We start from the raw sequence: 18,743 nt of genomic DNA, 5'->3' as shown, positions 1-18,743 counted from the left end.
CTAGAACAAAGAGAGGTAAGAGACACTGGGTACAGGCCCTAGAACTGCCCTTCTGTCTCTCTAAGGGGTGGCATGGGGAAGGGTCCCAGGCCTTTGTGAAATGAGCTGATGCAGTGGTCCCAGAGGACTCTGCCAAGTTCTAGGGTGAGGACCTCAGGACTTTAGCAGGAGGGAGAGGAAAGAGCACAGCTGGCCCATGTGTAGTGGAAGCCTGAGGCTTGGGAGGGATTCGCAGTGTGTTCCGCCTTCGAGAAAACCACACCCAGAATAAAGTGGCCATATATTTCTACATGGAATGCCTAAGTTCCTCTTGCTTCTGAATGGCGAAGGCAAAAAATAAACCGAATTTTCAGAGAAAAGTATAATGTAGTATTTGGATATAGTAAAACTACGGTCAAGAAGACCAGAAGCATTATAGAAATTTAACAAATGCAACCCTCTTCTTTTTCCTACCAAATGTAAATACTCAAAGGAAAAATAACTGTAAATAACAAAGCATCAAAATGAACACATGAATAAATATCCAAAACCCTCTTTGAATATTTCTTAGATAAGGATACAATGTGTTAACCGGGTACAGTGGCTCACTGGTTATAATCCCAGCACTTTGAGAGGACAAGGCAGGTGGATCATGAGGTCAGGAGATCAAGAACACCCTGGATAACATGGTGAAACCCCATCTCTACTAAAAATACAAAAAAATTAGCTGGGCGTGGTGGTGGACGCCTGTAGTCCCAGCTACTCAGGAGGCTGAGGCAGGAGAATAGTGTGAACCCAGGAGGTGGAGCTTGCAGTGAGCCGAGATGGCGCCACTGCACTCCAGCCTGGGCGACAGAGCAAGACTCTGTCTCATAAAAAAAAATAAATAAATAAGACAAACACCATATATACAATCCTATTTATCTCTTGGTAAGCTGCAGTGTTTTCTTTGCTTTGCTTTCTATTTTTTATGAACAGGTTAAAAAAATTTTTTTAAGGTTTTTGTATGCAAGTATTTGAATATGCATGCCTGTTAACATTTACCTTTGTGTCCAACTTTCTGGATGTAGATTCCTCTCGATTGCGGCATTTTCAGCAGGCAATCCAAAAGCATCCCATCCCATGGGGTTGATGACCTAGGAGCCAGAAGAGAAACATCAACCATGGCAAATCACTAAGAACTCCATTGGTATTCTCTTCTAGGGTAAACTCAGCACTCTCTCCTGCTAACATGCCTTATCCTTTGCTGGATAATTTCAGGTTATGCATCTGACAGCCAGCTGGCTACCTATGACCTAACCACAGATGACAGTTTAGAAGGTTATATGCCAAACTACCAATAAGTTACCTCTGAGGAAGTGTTTTCATGGGTACATTTTATTTGCTGCTTCTTTTCTATAGTCTCTATATTGAACCCAAATTGTTTTTCTGAAATTATAAAGAGTTTCTTTCAGTTTCAAATATATATATATATATATATATATATATATATATATATATATATATATATAGTATAGGCTTTCAAAATGCTCACATCACGTCAGTATTTTTCATTTATGGAACTGTGCTGTCCAATATGGTAGCCACTAGCCACACATAGCTATTACATTTAAACTTAATTAAAATTAAATAAAATTAAAAATGCAGTTCTTCAGTCTCACCAGCCACCTTTCAAGTATGCAGCAGACACATGTAACTGTTGGACTCTGAACCAGATAGTGCAGATATTGGATATTCAAATCATGGTAGAAAGCGCTACTGGACAGCGCTGCAGAGGACATGTATAATGACCACACTGGTGGCTCTAGGCAGTCCCAGCTCTACCCAGACCTAAGAAAGTCCATCCCAACCCTCCTCAGTGGCCCGGGCCTGTCCCTTTCTCAGGCTTGCCTGAATCCAGCATACAGTCCCTCTTTAATGTACATCATTCAGCACCCTGCTCCATTTTGCTCCAGACACGAGAGTTTCACGCTTCTTTCTTCTATCTCTCTCTCCCCTGATTGAGGCAACACTCTTTTGAATGGCCCACTACCCATTTCTTCCTGAAGTTCATCGCTTTCTTTTTTTCCCCCCCAAGACAATGTCTCGCTCTGTCACCCAGGTTGAAGTGTCTCCTGGGTTCAAGCAATTCTCCCACCTCAGCCTCCCAAGTAGCTGGGATTACAGGTGTGTGCCACCATGCCCAGCTACTGAAGTTCATCCCTTTCTTCCCTACCAGCAAGAAAGGGAAACCCCCACCCTACCCAAACAGCCAGATAGATGAAAACTAAGAAAAATACACAGGAACACAGCAGAAAAGGTATTCCAGAGAATTACTTTTGAGACCAGATAAAAGTAAGGTTTTGGACCAAGCCCTATACAGCATTTACACTAAATTTATATATATAAATATATACATATTTTAGACGGAGTCTTGCTCTGTTGCCCAGGCTGGAGTGCAATGGCACAATCTCAGCTCACTATAACCTCTGCCTCCCAGGTTCAAGTGATCCTCCTGCCTGAGCCTCCCTAGTAGCTGGGATTACAGGCACACACCACCACGCCTGGCTAATTTTTGTATTTTCAGTAGAGATGGGGTTCCACCGTGTTGGCCAGGCTGGTCTTGAACTCCTGGCCTCAAGTGATCTGCCTGCCTTGGTCTCCCAAAGTGCTGGGATTACAGGAGTGGTCACTGAGCCTGGCCTAAAATAGCCAATATTTAAAAATTAATTGCAAACCACTAGCTATGCTTTTGGTATAAGAAATGTCCCATGTGTAGGTTCCTCTTTTCTCCTCAGTTTCATCATCTGTAAAATGGGGATGATAGCATAACTACCTCACTGGATTACTGTGAAGATTAAATGAGTTAATTTAAGAAAAGCAGGCTGCGCACGGTGGCTCACGCCTGTAATCCCAGCACTTTGGGAGGCCAAGGCAGGCGGATCATGAGGTCAGGAGATCGAGACCATCCTGGCTAACACGGTGAAACCCTGTCTCTACTAAAAATACAAAAAAAATTAGCCGGACGTGGTGGCACATGCCTGTAGTCGCAGCTACTCAGGAGGCTGAGGCAGGAGAATGGCATGAACCTGGGAGGCGGAGCTTGCAGTGAGCCAAGATCGTGCCACTGTGCTCCACACTCCAGCCTGGGCGACAGAGCAAGACTCCGTCTCAAAAAAAAAAAAAAAAGAAAAGAAAAGAAAAGTGCTGAAAATGGTGCCTGCCACGCAGTAAACTGCTGTATATAAGGCCACTAGTATTATTATTTCTAAAGAGTACTGCTCTCCAATCACCTTCTAGAAGATATTTTCATTCTCCAAAGAACAAGGAATCACAAATCTTCAAGACAAAGAAGCTTTTGAGGTATATCCTCTACCCACAACCCCTTATTTGACTGTTCAAGCAACTGTGGCCCAGCAGGAGTGAGTAGCCTAGAAGCAATTACCTTAATCAAGCACAGACCAGTAAGGCATTCTTGTCTGCAAATGAGTGGCCAGTTGCAGCTGAGCCGGCAGCTTCACTATCAAGTTCTCTCAAACTAACTACGTGCCAGGAGCAGGAAAAATGGTTTGACACATCTGCTGTGGCATCAGGGGACAGTCTCAGGAAGCCAGGCTCCCTGATCCTATCAGGAAAGACACCCTGTTTACAAAATTCAGTCCCCTGCCATTCTCTGAAACTAAATCCAGCCACAAAGTCACAGACGCCACTTCTTTCCGAAGCCTGCCTGTGGGGAAGGACTGACCAAGAAGACTCTGATATTTCTATTACAGAAAACAGCCCATTCCAGTTGACCCTCTTTTGTCCTATCAAGTTCATGGGCTGTCAACCTGGGTAAGTTTTTATTTTGCTGCCTTTTTTTTTTTTAAGAGACAGGGTCTTGTTTGGTTGCCCAGGCTGGAGTGCAGTGGCGCCACAATCAGCTCACTGTAACCTCTAACTCCTGGATGCAAGCTATCCTTCTGCCTCCCAAAGTGCCAGGATTACAGGCATAAGCCACTGCCCCTGGTCCCTTACTTTGCTTTTTGATCATGCAGAGAAGCTGGGCTTATGTTCACACACATTTCCTTAAAATAATGACGAATACACAGAGGCACTTACTGGCACCACTTCACCACACACGCATATTAGAATGGGACATTTTCAACTAAAGAAATAGGTCCTGTTTTCTTCCATAATTATATATTCACCATAATTTGGTAAGTAGAGAAAAACAGAAGAAAATGAGACTCACCTGTTATTCTACCATACAGCCATACATACCAGTTACATGTGGTAAATCTGTATCCAATGTTTAAAAATTGAGAATATATGATTTATATATGTATTTTTATCTCCTGTTTTTTCACTGTACATGCTATCAATGCATTCTGTTAGTGACTGCTTTGGCCAGCTATATTTGTTTTCCTAAAAGTTATTTCCATTTTTTACCATTATAAAAAAAGGCCAGGATGAACATTCTTGGGCATAAATCTGTATATACACTTAACATTTCCTTTAGAAAAATTTCTAGAAGTGCAACTACAGGGTAAAAGGGTATGAAGAATTTTAAGACGTTTGACATATACAGCCAAATGACATTCCCAGAAAGACTGCAGCAAACCACACTTCCACCTGCATATGAGCACCTGGAGTTTTCCTCCATCTTTATGTCCAGCTCAAGGACTCTCCAAGGTGCACACTAGTACTACCCACTGGCCACCTCTGCCTCAGGTCCCATAAGCACTTACACTTCAGAGTGTCCCAACCTAGGTGCATCTTGCAATCCCAGTCACCAGATCTATTCTCTCCTAAGCACCTGTCTTAGAAGGCAGCAATAAGAGAACAGGCATACCCCTTCCAGTGGTTGGAGTCACTTACCTTAAAGGCATACTTCCATTATGCACATTAATATTTTTAAGTTGTTTTTTAGTAGTCTGATGAAACAATTCCATCTAAAGAACTGAGACCCTCTCTCTAAAATAGAGTTGCTCTTACTCCTTTGGCTAGTGCACAGGAAATGCTAACAAAGGCTTTTTCTCCAGGAGCCTGTTGAGGGTAAAGGTCCTAAATCCAACTCTGCCCATTTACTATCAGTGGAGCCTGAGGCACATTACTTATTCCGAGTCTCAACTGTAAGTGGTGACTGAAAGCAGCCACCTTGAATTACGGAGCATGATATGTTCATGATGTCCGTGGCGCATCTAGCATGGTGCCCAGCACAGCACAGGCACCCAATAAACGGCAGCACTTGCTGCTGTGGCCGCTGCAGCTGTCTGCTTTCTTGACCTTGAGCATCTCACAGCATTGCACATCACTGATTACCTTGCCACAATTTCAGCCTCCATCTCTTTGGCCACATTTAATATAGTTGCTTTCTGACAAGAGGATGGAAGATATTAATACCTGAATCTCACACAGATCCTCACACATACATGTACATTCCTAAGGGTGTGTTACTTCTGACAAGCCTCTGCAGAAAGTTGGTGCTAGGCATTGGAAGTTCTTACCCAAACCAAACAGACCACGCAGGCTCAAAGGGCCAGTCAAGTACTTGGCCCCCTTTTCAGTAAAAGAGGCCCAGCAGTTCTTCTTTCCTGAATAATTAATGATTGACATCAGGTGCTTCGATTAAAAGCCGCCCGGCTGTTCTTGCCACAGCTGATTGGACCAGAAGCAGTCCATCAGCAGAAGGCAATCATCTGCGCACTGGAAGGACGGGGCCTGCTTCCAATTGCCCCAGGCAAAGACTCTGCCCTACAGTAGACGTTGCCATATTGAAGGTGGTGGTGGATGTGACCCACTCATAACTGCTTTCTGGAAGGGATATGTGCTTAGTGAACAAGCAGTCCTGTGGACCTCTCAAGCTTGCTGTTGCCCCAGGGGAGGCTGGCTTGCCACATCCTATGCTGCATTTCCCAGTCTTGGGAATCTGGGACACCTTGGATTTCCAGGCTGGGATGATCCCAAGCTACTATCTTCAATTCCTGCATCCACACCCATCCTGAGGTCAGTCAGAATAGGCTGCTTTTCTTTTTATATAAGTTGATTTTTTTTCAAATTACAAACATAATAGAAGCTTAATTTAACAAATGAAATGGCACAATACAGTGATAAAGGCAAAGTTGATTTTTAACTCCTGGTCACTACTCGTCAATGATGTGACCAATAACGCCAGCCTTTGTTTCCTTCCACATCTATCTCCCCACTCAAATACATATATACAAACATATGTACACATACATAGGAGCCTGCTTATTTGTTTTCATGAAAATAGAACCTTTGCAGAGAAAGGGGAATGCTTACACACTCTTGGTGGGAGCATAAATTGGTTCAACCATTGTGGAAACTAGTGTAGGGATTCTTCAAAAAGCTGAAAACAGAATTACCATTTGACCCAGCAATCCCATTACTGGGTATACACCCAAAGGATTATAAATTGTTCTGTTATACAGACACATCCACACGTATGTTCACTGCAGCGCCATTCACAATAGCAAAGACTTAGACTCAACCTAAATGCCCATCAATGGTAGACTGGATAAAGAAAATGTGGTACATTTACAGCATAGAATACTATGCAGCCATAAAAAAAGAACAAGATCATGTCCTCTGCAGCAACATGGATGGAGCTAGAGGCCATTATCCTCAGCAATCTAATGCAGGCCAAAAAACAAATACCACATGTTCTCACTTACAAGTGGGAGCTAAATGATAAGAACATACGGACACAAAGGGGAACAACAGACACTGGGGCCTACCTGAGGGTGGTGGGTGGGAGGAGGGAGAGGAGCAGAAAAAATAACTATTGGGTACTAGGCTTAGTACCTGGGTCACAAAATAATCTAGGTATAAACTCTGGCATGACTATACCTATATAACTGGCACATGTACTCCCAAACCTAAAATAAAATTTTTTTTTAAAAGTTAAAAAGATTATTTTAAAAAGAGAAAGGAAATAGAAATGATTATACACATTATTTTATGGGCTTTTTTCATTTAACACTATATCAGGGACATCTGTACAAAATATGTACGTATGCATTGTGGGAGTTCAGTCAGGCTGGTGGGAAAAACTTTAAGATGAAGTTATAGGATATAGATACAAATCTTCTTGGAAGGCTGGAAGGTTTTGCAAAAGTCTCAGGATAGGGCTATGGCTGAAAGCAGCCTAATCCTTGAGTAAATGGCTTAAAAGTAGATATAAAGGAATGTAGAATAGTTTATCTAAATAGCTTGTTTACTCATGTGGTCCTAAGACCAACCTTTGATCAACCTTTGAGCAACCATAATTGCTCTCTACTCCGGGTATTGGCAACCAGGTCAATTATCCTATAGTGGTGTTTATTCAAAGCCTTTGTCATTAAATGTATGCTGAATAAATGCTAGCAGGGCCAGTGAGTCAGGACCTCGGCTGCAAGTCTTTACAGCACTCTCCTTGGAGTCTGTAAGTGGCCCAGATGCTCAGCCAGACTGACAGGCATAATATCTGTGTCAGTGTAGGTTATTCATTTGTTGCTAGGTCAGGGTCTGGGGGTTAAACCCCCGCAGTGCATATATGTCTTTTCTAAAAATTCTAACATTCCCTTAGTATATCTATTCTATGCAGTTTTACGAAACTGACTGGACATATCCCAATCCAGTCGAGACTTGAGGTCTCTTTTCCTCTTACTAAATGTGGCAGGCCCAAAGTGTTTCACCCTCTCAAACAGCATCTTCCCCTTCTAGGAAACTGCTCTGCATCCAACTTAATACAGTGTTAGTGCAAACTGCCAATCTTAAAAACCCATCCCCCTCGCTACAGAGAGAGGCAAGTGCCTGAATCCTTCCCAAGACAGCTCTAGGCTTGTATGGAGTAAAGCAGAATGCTGGAGGAGAAGAGGACTCTCTTTTCTCCTTGATCAGAAGCCATAAAGGCTTCAGGTGGCTCTGCCCCCCAGCTTGTAGAAATGTCTGAGAAAATAAAGCTGGCACGTGGAGAGAAGCAGAAATAGGAAATGGAGAGAGACTGGGGAAATTGGTGTACTTCAAGGACCTAGTCCCAATACCCAGTGGGCCCAGCTCCTACATTTCCTTTGATTCTGTGAGTTTCAGGATCTGTAAAAAAAAAAAAAAAAAAAAAGGCTCCCTTTTTGCTTAAGCTGGTCTAAGCTGGGTTTTCAGTCCATGGTAGACAAGAATCATAAACAAAAACACTGTTTAGGCTACAATTTTCACTTCAATATTGCTTGATCCATAGATGACAAACATTCTTCCCTATTTGCTACCAAGTTCTGCAATTCTTTCTCTTTTTCTATTTAAATTTCAATAGCAAAAAAAAAAAAAAAAAAGAAAGAAAGAATCCATTGCTGGGAATATGGGCAGTATTACTAGAAAGTTCTGCAATACTTCCAAGGACAACACCTGAGCAGCTTCCAGCTGTGCTTTAAATTCTCCTAGGGCTGTGTCACTGGCAGAATAATGTAACTGTTGTGTAACTGTTCCACAAGAAAGGGGAGAAACTTAATTACCACTTGGTTTCTTTGTCAGAACTGCCAAAATGGCACCAATTCAATGTTTCTGCCTATTAACATTCTGTTAGGTGCCGTCCATATTTTTAAATAAAGGCAATACAGAGACTGTCACAAAAACCAGCCTAGATTTACATAATATACTTATTCATTTCTATTTTTGTTTTCAGATAGAATTAACATGGAAAGATATTCTTAGCTTACATGTTATCTAAGCTGTCTATGAAAATAAAGTTAGAAAAATCTTAAAGTTTCTTAATATTTCAGATTCTTACCAAAAATTAACAAAAAGCAAATGTTTGCCCTAGAGAGATTAACAGAATCAGATTGTGGGAAGGCCTTTTTGCATCTTGAAGTCAGAATTGTTCTTCCCACCATGAGCCAGAGCATTCGAATTAATGTTTCTGTGAGCCAAATTTCCACAAAATTGGAAAGAGTCTCTTTGTTTCTATACCCTGGGTTTCCCACAGCCCAGTGACCAAGTGCAAAACTCACTTTTGTTCTATAAGATGATTCACCACTGTCAAGGGGGAAACAAAGTGAAGACCTACAACAGGATTACAAACTACTGAAGCTTGTCTCTTCCCCCACAGAGAGCAGCTTCTATTTTTTGGTCAAGTTGTTATGGCCTATTTACGTGAAAGACAATGGGTCAGGTGCTTCCTTTGCAAGCCTTGTACATGTCTCGTGCACTGTTCGGATCAAATACCTCTAGATACATGGTGCACTTTCATGCCCTTGATTTCTCTATGGCCAAGACTGTCCATTCATTGGGAAGAACTCCAAACTCTCCTTTTAGGTTTTAAAATTTCAATTCCTTTCTTTCTATCACCATAACTTATTTTAATCCATCCACAGTTGAAAAAGTAACTGAACTGAACTGAACTTACAGCTCACATGTGCTAACTAGGCAATTTCCCTAAAAAAATAAAAATAAAAATAAATTATTGGCATCTCTATTTATATGCTTGAGCCCACCTGAACCCTCTCAACTTTCTAGAAGTTAACTTCTTGGACATGAGTGCATTCTACAGCTTCAGAACATTTTTTCCACATATTTTATTTTTAAAAACATCTACTGAAAATATACTTTGAAATATATATCATGTCAATTTGGAAAGATAGGAATATGACATCACAGAGGGTGGCAGAAGACTAATGATAATTTTGAAATAATAAATGTAATACTACTCAGAGATGGAATCAAGAAAAAGTGCCAGTAGCTATAACTTGGAAATCCATAAAATAAACTTCCAAAGTCTGAAAAAGGATCATTTCCACCTGGTTCATATAACAAATACTCTATGTATTTAAAGTTGAGTGGGAAGCCAAGGAAATGGGTGAATCTACCTAGCAATTTGGAAGGGTAGGACATTACCACAATCTCTGGACTGCAGAGACAAAGTAAGAAAGCCCAAAGGCTGATCTCAGCTGCAGAAGCTCAAACAGGCTGGACTGCCCAGATGGAACTAGATTAGTGAAGACCAAACCAGGGCAGAGAGAGAGAGAGAGATAAAGAGAGAGAGAAATTTCCTGGCCTCTCCCTTTCTCCTGTCCTCCAATGTTACCAGGATTTCCTATTGTTGAAAACCAGGAGGGGGCCAGCTTGGGAACCTGACCTGCAGGAGTCAGCCCTTCTGCCATACAAAAAGCAAGGGACGGATCTAACAGCAAACTGGTCAAGGACCAGCACAAGAACACTAACAGGACTGCATCACCTGCCTCACTCTGAGATCAGAGAGAAGTGGGGGCCAGCTATTACTATGGAAGACCAGGAGATACTGATGACAAAAGCACAGGGGTCAGAGCCCTGGCCAGGCGGCGAGGCCCAGCAATCACATGGCCATGGCACACCCTGGCGGGGCCTTCTGTCCTCCCCTGCCCTGCTCCAGGGTGAGCCTTGTGTCTCGGAGTTGGCAGGCAGGATGGACAGCAAGCAAACTAGAAGAAGTAGAAGAAAGGGAGGCAGGAAAAACACAGTTCCATATAACATACAGAGAAGGCTCTAAAGGCATATAACCTGGAAAATGCCAGAGGTTATTGCCTGGTGTGAGGGCCTGATGCAGAAATGGGTGCCCAAAGGGGACTACAGCCTTATCTATGTTGTATTTCTTTTTCTTATAGGGGGAATATGGACATTTATGTACAATTTTAAAATATATTTTTTAAAAGAAGGAATTATTTTTAAAGAGGCAAGATACAGTTGTCATCCGACACAAGAAGTAAGACTGAGTAGAGTTTGGAGATGGAAGAGAAGGAAGCCCAGGCAGCTGGTCATCTGCCTTCCCAGTAGAGAGGGAAGCAGTGTAACTGTTACTATGAAAGGGCCAACCAGTTCCCTAGAGATTACCAGATTTCTCTCCCTTTCATCAAAACAAAATTTTATATTTGAAACCAATTCAGCTTCTAATTGAGAGCAACTATGGTTACTGCTTCTCCAAAAACTGCTATTTTTAGGGTGTCGTGGTGTCTTTGGAGTATGTTCAACACTTCTGATTTCCAAGAAATGAGAAACACAATATTTAATTTTGTTTAGCAAGTGTAATAACTCACCATTATTACAGATTGGGGATAAAAATCAAGTGAATACTTCAGATTATAAAAACCAAATGACAGTACCTAGGCCCAAAGCAGGAGACCTCCTCTGGGAACGTGGAGGGATGTGTCAGGCAGATAAATCAGCCAGTTTCCAATCAAGGCACTGGACCAGCAGTTCGTTCTCTCCTTCGAAGGACATCTGAGACAACAGGCCCTGGAAATTCACTATCTACTTTCAGATGCTACAGAGATTTGCAAATTTGAAAACTAAATGCCATGCTATGCACTCTCCGGGCACTTCATAAACACTTGTTGACTGACTGGCAAACTGAAAACTGATGGAATGTACATTACCGTTTACTAGCTAAGAACTTCCCTTGCTTCCTGATATTTGTGGATAATTACATTATGATTATGCAGCTGCCAGACACATAGCCTCAATTTTCTTCCTCCTCCGCAGTGAATAGCAAAAAGGCCCAAGCAGAAAACTCCTCTACTTGGGCAATGCCTGGTGGCTTTTTGCCTGAGACAAATTAGTCCAAGCCCAACTCTGTGAGGGGGACTTGGCACCTTGATGCTTTTATCACCCGGCTTCTGGACCAGAAGGTGCTAGGGAGACCAGCCGAGGTGGGAGGTGGGGAATTTTATTTTCCAGCCATCTGTGCATACAACATATGAAAACACAACAAAATCACCATATGGAGCTAAGTTTTAAATATGTCATCAGGCATTCTATGAGTTTAAGAAGAAACCGATTGGCAGTACAGCCTTTTCTGATTACTGAAAGAGAATAATTTATCTCTGGCTTCAAATGGCCCCTGCTCAAACATCCAAACCTCAGGACTCTCTTTTTATTGCTACTATTAATTGGGTTACACTTGAAAATTGCATATTGTTTTTAGAGGGTTTTCTCAGTGATCATCTCATACACAAACCTCACAACAAATCCATGATGTGGGTAGGGCAGACATCATCACTGCTTTGACGAACCCCCTGCTTCCTAATTGATTCATCACCCCCAAACCACCTGCCCCTCCACATACACAGTCCACATCTAATCTGTGTGTGTCTGCTCAGCTGCTTGTGACCTTTAGCATTCTTCTCATTTCAATGGATATATTTTTGAACCTAGAGAACCATGTCCATTTGGCTCTGTGGAGCATCCAATCCCATTCATCTAAGTGCCAAATCTGGGAGAGCACTTACATCAGAACTACCTGAAATGCTTATTTAAATACCAATTCCTGAGCCTCACCCTGGACTATATCGCAACCTGCCTTTTTAGCATACTCCTCAGGGGATCATTACGCACCCTAAGGTTTAAGAATCACGGACACACAGAGAAATGTTTACAGAGCATAAATGGTTGGATGCTAAACTTGATGGCAACAACTTCATGCTCTGGGCAATGTTTCTCAAATTCCACAGGCTCCAATTGAGAGGTCTGCTAGTCTCCCTGATGGTTTCTAAATGTATACTTTTACATCAATAATTTTTAAAAAGATTACCCAAGATAAGAATATTCTGGGTCATCTAGATCACCTTAGGTGGGGGTCACTGGAGCTGTTCACAAACATTTTGGTCCTCCTCACCATCCTGGCACATGGTGGGAATATTCTTTACCCTCTTTGAGGTTGGATGTGGCCATGTCAGTGGAAGTGAGTTGAGTCCAAGTGGAAGATTTAAGAGCCAGTGGGGATTCACTATACCTCCTTCTCCCAGCCACAGAGATGGGGAGGCACTCACTGAGGTAAGAACAGCCATCATCCAGGTCCTGACTACCTTGAACTGAGCCCTCCTGCTAGGCATGTAGCAAAAGCAAGAAATGAAATGTTGTTGTTTTAAGCCACTGAGATTTGGGGATTTTTTATTACAGCAGCATGGTCTAATTTTTCCTGATAGGTAAATCTGATCACCAAGAACTAGCACATGAATTGGGTGTCTGGGGTTGCCTTTGTATTTATAATCATCTAAATGTCAAGTAATCACCTAGAATGACAGTTTAACTTTTAATTCAATATTTACCAATCTTGAGCCCAAGGATTTTGTCACTGGGATATGTGAGTTCTAAAGTTTGAGAAATATTATTCTGCGCTATAGATGCACAATGAACACTTAGTCCAGACTTAAATAAAGGAGTTGTATGCTTTTAAAAACATCCATTGAATCAATCAACTCACAAACAGTTGAGGCTTATCAGATTATAAACTCCTTGGGAACAAAGGACCTTATAGGTTGTAGACCTAAAAACATATTAGTTACATTTGACCATTAAAAACTTGACATGATGATTGGGTGCGGTGGCTCATGCCTGTAATCCTAGTGCTTTGGGAGGTCAAGATGGGAAGATTGCTTGAGGCCAGGAGTTCAAGACCAGCCTGGTCCACATAGCGAGACCCCATCTTGTATAAAGAAAAAAAAGAAGAAGAAAAAAAAAAACTTGACCTGCTAACACAAAAGAAGTTAGAAAGACCTTCCCTGCTGCTGAGAAGCTTATATTATTGGGCAGATAAAACAACATGTGGAAGACATATAGACTTCCCTAGTTTGTGGTTCTGACTATAAGTGCTAAATTATTTCATAACAAATGTGAACTGGAGAATTGAGGGATGGGTTTATGGTAGAAGAAAGAATTTAAATGGACTTTGAAAAATAGCAAGGACTGGCTGGGCACAGTGGCTCACACCTGTAATCTTAGCACTTTGAGAGGCCGAGGCAGGCGGATCACCTGAGGTCAGGAGTTCTAGACCAGCCTGGCCAACATGGTGAAACCCTGTCTCTACTAAAAATACAAAAATTAGCCAAGTGTGGTGGCGTGTACCTGTAATCCCAGCTACTCGAGAGGCTGAGGCAGAAGAATCACTTGAACCTGGGAGGCAGAGATAATACTGTTCTTAGTGTGCCTTAGAACTATTTCATATATCTCCATTCAAGAATAAAGCTGGTGCTCAATGATTATTTACTGACTGAATTAATCAATACATGTGGCAGACCCAGTTTGGCAGTCCCAGATTAGATATTCCTTCCCTGCTTAGAGTGAGGATCGTTAAAGTTAACTTGAGTCCAAGTCTATTCAACCTCAGGGACCAAGCCTGACATTAGGCAGGAAAGATTTTAAAATGACAAGGAAGCTCAACAGACTTTCTTTCACATTACTGACAATGAAACAAAGATTTCTGTTTCTCTTTTGCCACATCACTTAAAAATGGCCAGACAAGTTTTCACCAGATTTGGTGGTTGTATCTGAGATGCTGTGACTTAAATATGAATTATGAAAATTAATAAGAAATTAATTTCAGGAGAACCTAGAGAACACCCTGAAAAGAGGGCTTGTCATCTTAAACACAGCAACTGAAACTGTGAAACAAAAAGACAACCTTAGGTATCTGCTGATCACACAGACTAAGAAACCATCAACCAAATAACAAATAGTGGTTTCAACCATAAGAAGCAAATCAAGCCACAGGATGGATATTATGAATTGCAGGATTCATTTATTAAATGGTGACAAATCACCTTCCTAAGCAGCTCTGAGGAGTCAGATCAGTATAAATAATAATTACAGCTATCACTTGTGGGATTATTATGTGCCAGATACAAGCACTAGCTCATCTAATCCTCATAACCCTGTGAGGAATAAAGTATTGTTATCCCTATGTTAAAGATTAAGAAAGTGGGATACAGAGACATTAAATGACGCTGCAGAGTCACTTGGCTAGAAACTGGTAGGTTCAAATCCAGGTTGTTCAATTTCTGGGTCTAGCCTGACCTTAGGCTTCAGATATGGTAGGAGGACTCCTTGTCTTTTGGGTCTGAGCTGCCTGCAAGGGTACCAGTTCCCCTGGGCCTGGGGCTCTGCCTTGAGCCTCCTCTGTAACATCTCATCCCATCCAAGGAAATTAGAATCCCACCTACAACGCCCTCAACCACCTGTTTTGCTAACAGGCTTCCCTGCACCCTATCATAAATGTACAGTTTTGCTGTAAAAGCTTAACTGTCCCAAGGCGGGCGGATCACCTGAGGTCAGGAGTTTGAGACCAGCCTGACCAACGTGATGAAACCCCATCTCTACTAAAATACAAAAATTAGGCCGGGCGCGGTGGCTCAAGCCTGTAATCCCAGCACTTTGGGAGGCCGAGGCGGGCGGATCACAAGGTCAGGAGATCGAGACCACAGTGAAACCCCGTCTCTACTAAAAATACAAAAAATTAGCCGGGCGCGGTGGCGGGCGCCTGTAGTCCCAGCTACTCAGGAGGCTGAGGCAGGAGAATGGCGGGAACCCGGGAGGCGGAGCTTGCAGTGAGCCGAGATCGCGCCACTGCACTCCAGCCTGGGCAACAGCGTGAGACTCCGTCTCAAAAAAAAAAAAAAAAAAAAAAAAAAAATTAGCTGAGTGTGGTGACGGGTGCCTGTAATTTCAGCTACTTGGGAGGCTGAGGCAGGAGAATTGCTTGAACCCAGGAGACAGAGGTTGCAGTGAGACGAGATCACACCATTGCACTCCAGCCTGGGCAACAAGAGCGAAGCTCCACCTCAAAAAAAAAAAAAAACTTAACTGTCGGCAATTTGCCTGCACTCACTAATTGTTCGAAATAAGTTGGCATAAGCTAAAAAAAAAATTCAGACAAATCTAGTTAAAGAATCACAACTAGATTCTTTATCCCAGTGAGATAAAGAATTGTACTTTAGCCAGGCATGGTGGCTCACATCTGTAATCCCAGCACTTTGGGAAGCTGAGGCGGGTGGGTCACGAGGTCAGGAGACCGAGACCATCCTGGCTAACATGGTGAAACCCCGTCTCTACTAAAAATACAAAAAATTAGCCGGGCATGATGGTGGGCACCTGTAGTCTCAGCTACTCGGGAGGCTGAGGCAGGAGAATGACGTGAACCTGGGAGGCAGAGCTTGCAGTGAGCTGAGATCGCACCACTGCACTCCAGCCTGGGTGACAGAGCGAGACTCCGTCTCAAAAACAATACACAAAATAAAAAAAACAACTGTACTTTAGGCAAAGAGTCAATTCATTCTGTCCCACCTCTTTCTTTTTCTTTCTTTTTTTTTTTTTTGGAGACGGAGTTTCACTCTTTTTGCCCAGGCTGGAGTGCAATGGTGCAATCTTGGCTTACCGCAACCTCTGCCTCCCAGGTTCAAGCGATTCTCCTGCCTCAGCCTCCTGAGTAGCTCAGATTACAAGCACGGGCTACCACACTAGGCTAATTTTGTATTTTTAGTAGAGATGAGGTTTCCCCATGTTGGTCAGGCTGGTCTCAAACTCCTGACCTTAGGTGATCTGCCCATCTTGGCATCCCAAATTACTGGGATTACAGGCATGAGCCACCACGCCCAGCCTGTCCCACCTCTTTCTAATAAACAGAGCAGAAATAATGAAAAGCAGTATCTGGGAAAAATAACATCTGATAAAAACCAGAGAGACAAACACCCTCAGCCATCTTAAAGTGGAACATAAATCTCTGAATTTGGTAGTATAAAGTTATTGAACTCTTCAACTGACAAAGACATTACAACGTGACCCTCTTTTAGGAATACTTCTTGCAGCCAATGTCAGCTCAGCATAAAATTTCAAACCAGTTATGACAATGGATGCACTTACCTTGCTAAAAGAAAATATAAAGAACTGAGAGGCAGCAGATATCATTTGTATAGGCCCTGACAAGTTCACAGTAGCAATGGCCACTGGGGTTCCAGTAAATGTTTAATTAACAATTGGCTCCCTGGAGGAAAAGGCCATGATTTGTAGGTTTGCTGATTGCCATGGTGTAAATACTCCCTCAATGGCAGATTTCAAGCTACCAAGGTGACTAATAAACACAACATTGGGCAGAGATATACATAGTTGACTCTCAGGAGCTGGTGTGAGCAGGTTCCTGCCCACTGCTGGCAATTGCTAACACTTATTGGTTACATACTGTGTGCTGGCTATCTAAGTGTTTCATAGTCACCCTCTTTGAATCCTTGTAACAGGCCAATGGGGCAGGTACTATTTTATTCCTATTTTATAGATGAGAGGAAACAAGGTGTTGAAGAGGTTAATTAATTAACTACTCAAAGGCCACACAGCTTGTAAGTGTTAAGAGCTGGCATTTGAATCCTAGCAGTCTGGTTCAATGGGCCATGCTCTCAGCCCTTCTTCAATACTGCCAATTTCATAGGTGGTTAAAGAAGACATTAGGATTATCCAACACCCATCTTAAAGATGATGTGTTACTAAAGATTGCTAGTAAAGATTAGGCTCTGGGCTAGGTGCAGTAGCTCACATCTATAATCCTAGCACCTTAGGAGGCTGAAGTGGGTGGACTGCTTGAGCCCAGAAGTTCAATACATACCTGGACAACGTGGTGAAACCCCATCTCTACAAAAAATATAAAAAATTAGCTGAGCATGGTGGTATGCACCTATAGTCCCAGCTACTTTGGAGACAGAGTCAGAAGTTGAGCCTGGGATGTCGAGGCTGCAGTGAACTGTGATTGCAACCACAGCACTCCAGCTGGGGTGACAAAATGAGACCCTGTCTCAAAAAAATTTTTTTAAAAAGCAGGCAATGGGGTAAAGAGGAATGGCCCACATCAGCCAAGGAAGGGTGTTTGTCCTCCTCTCTCACAATAAATTTCACCTCATCTTTCAAGGCCCATATCAGTTTTTTTTGTTTTTTTTTTTTTAATAGGGTCTCACTCTGTTGCCCAGGCTGGAGTATAGTGGCACAATTACAACTCACTGCAGCCTTGACCTCCCAGGTTCAAGTGATTCTCCCACCTCAGCCTCCTGAGTAGCTGGGACTACAGGTGTGTGCCACCACGCTGGGCTAATTTTTTGTATTTTTTGCGGAGATGGGGTTTCGCTACATTGCCCAGGTTGGTCTCGAACTCCTGGGCTCAAGTAATCCTCCTGCCTGGGCCTCCCAAAGCACTGGAATTACAGGCATAAGCCAGGTGCCTGGCCCAGATATTCCTTCTTTAGTAGCACTTTCCCCAACTCCCCAGAGTTGTTACTCCCCAAATACCTTTTCTTAAAAAAATTATTTTTTTCCATTAGAAAAAAAATCCATGGTCTGCTGGGCACAGTGGCTCATGCCTGTAATCACAGCACTTTGGGAGGCCGAGGTGGGCGGATCACAAGGTCAGGAGATCGAGACCATCCTGGCTAACATGGTGAAACCCCGTTTCTACTAAAACTACAAAAAATTAGCCGGGCATGGTGGCGGGCACCTGTAGTCCCAGCTACTCGGGAGGCTGAGGCAGGAGAATGGCCTGAACCCGGAAGGCAGAGGTTGCAGTGAGCTGAGACTGTACCACTGCACTCCAGCCTGGGTGACAGAGAGAGACTCCATCTCAAAAAAAAAAAAAAAAAAAACCAAAAAGAAATACATGCTCAAAGAATATGGAAAAAAAACAAATAGAATGGAAAGAAATATCTTGCAGTCTCACCTGCCACTCATAGCACTGATATGTATTTGTACTATTGACCTCAGTTCCTTATACAATGATTCTCTACTCATGGGTGAGCATCTCCTGGGAAGATTATCAGTGTTACCCACATTTGTATCTACCTTTCACCCCATTCCCACCCGATCTCCACCCCAGCACAACACTCAACTCATAGCTGCCCCCCAATTAACCTAGATGCTTTATTATAGTATCTTCTAATTCATAAAAGGAAACACTGAGCTTTTCATGTCCATCTTCAAAGCTGTCCTAAACTTAACTAAAGTTGGTTTTCTTCATTTGTCTTGAACACATATTA

General features: G+C 42.6%; 1 protein-coding gene across 4 annotated transcripts in view; it reads right to left on the bottom strand.

Moving 5' to 3' along the window:
- Positions 1–18,743, bottom strand: part of LARS2 (leucyl-tRNA synthetase 2, mitochondrial) — a 170,197-nt gene that overhangs the window by 140,477 nt on the left and 10,977 nt on the right. For all 4 annotated transcript variants that reach the window (XM_005546878.5, XM_005546879.5, XM_005546877.5 and 1 more), the window contains one exon: positions 1,024–1,115. In XM_005546878.5, the coding sequence (XP_005546935.3) occupies positions 1,024–1,115 (92 nt within the window). The remainder of the gene's footprint in view (positions 1–1,023; positions 1,116–18,743) is intronic.

The sequence above is a fragment of the Macaca fascicularis genome, chromosome 2 (assembly GCF_037993035.2).
Source record: "Macaca fascicularis isolate 582-1 chromosome 2, T2T-MFA8v1.1".
Classification (NCBI taxonomy): Eukaryota; Metazoa; Chordata; class Mammalia; order Primates; family Cercopithecidae; genus Macaca; species Macaca fascicularis.
The sequence above is the reverse complement of the archived record's forward strand: the minus strand, read 5'-3'. Positions and strand labels throughout refer to the sequence as shown.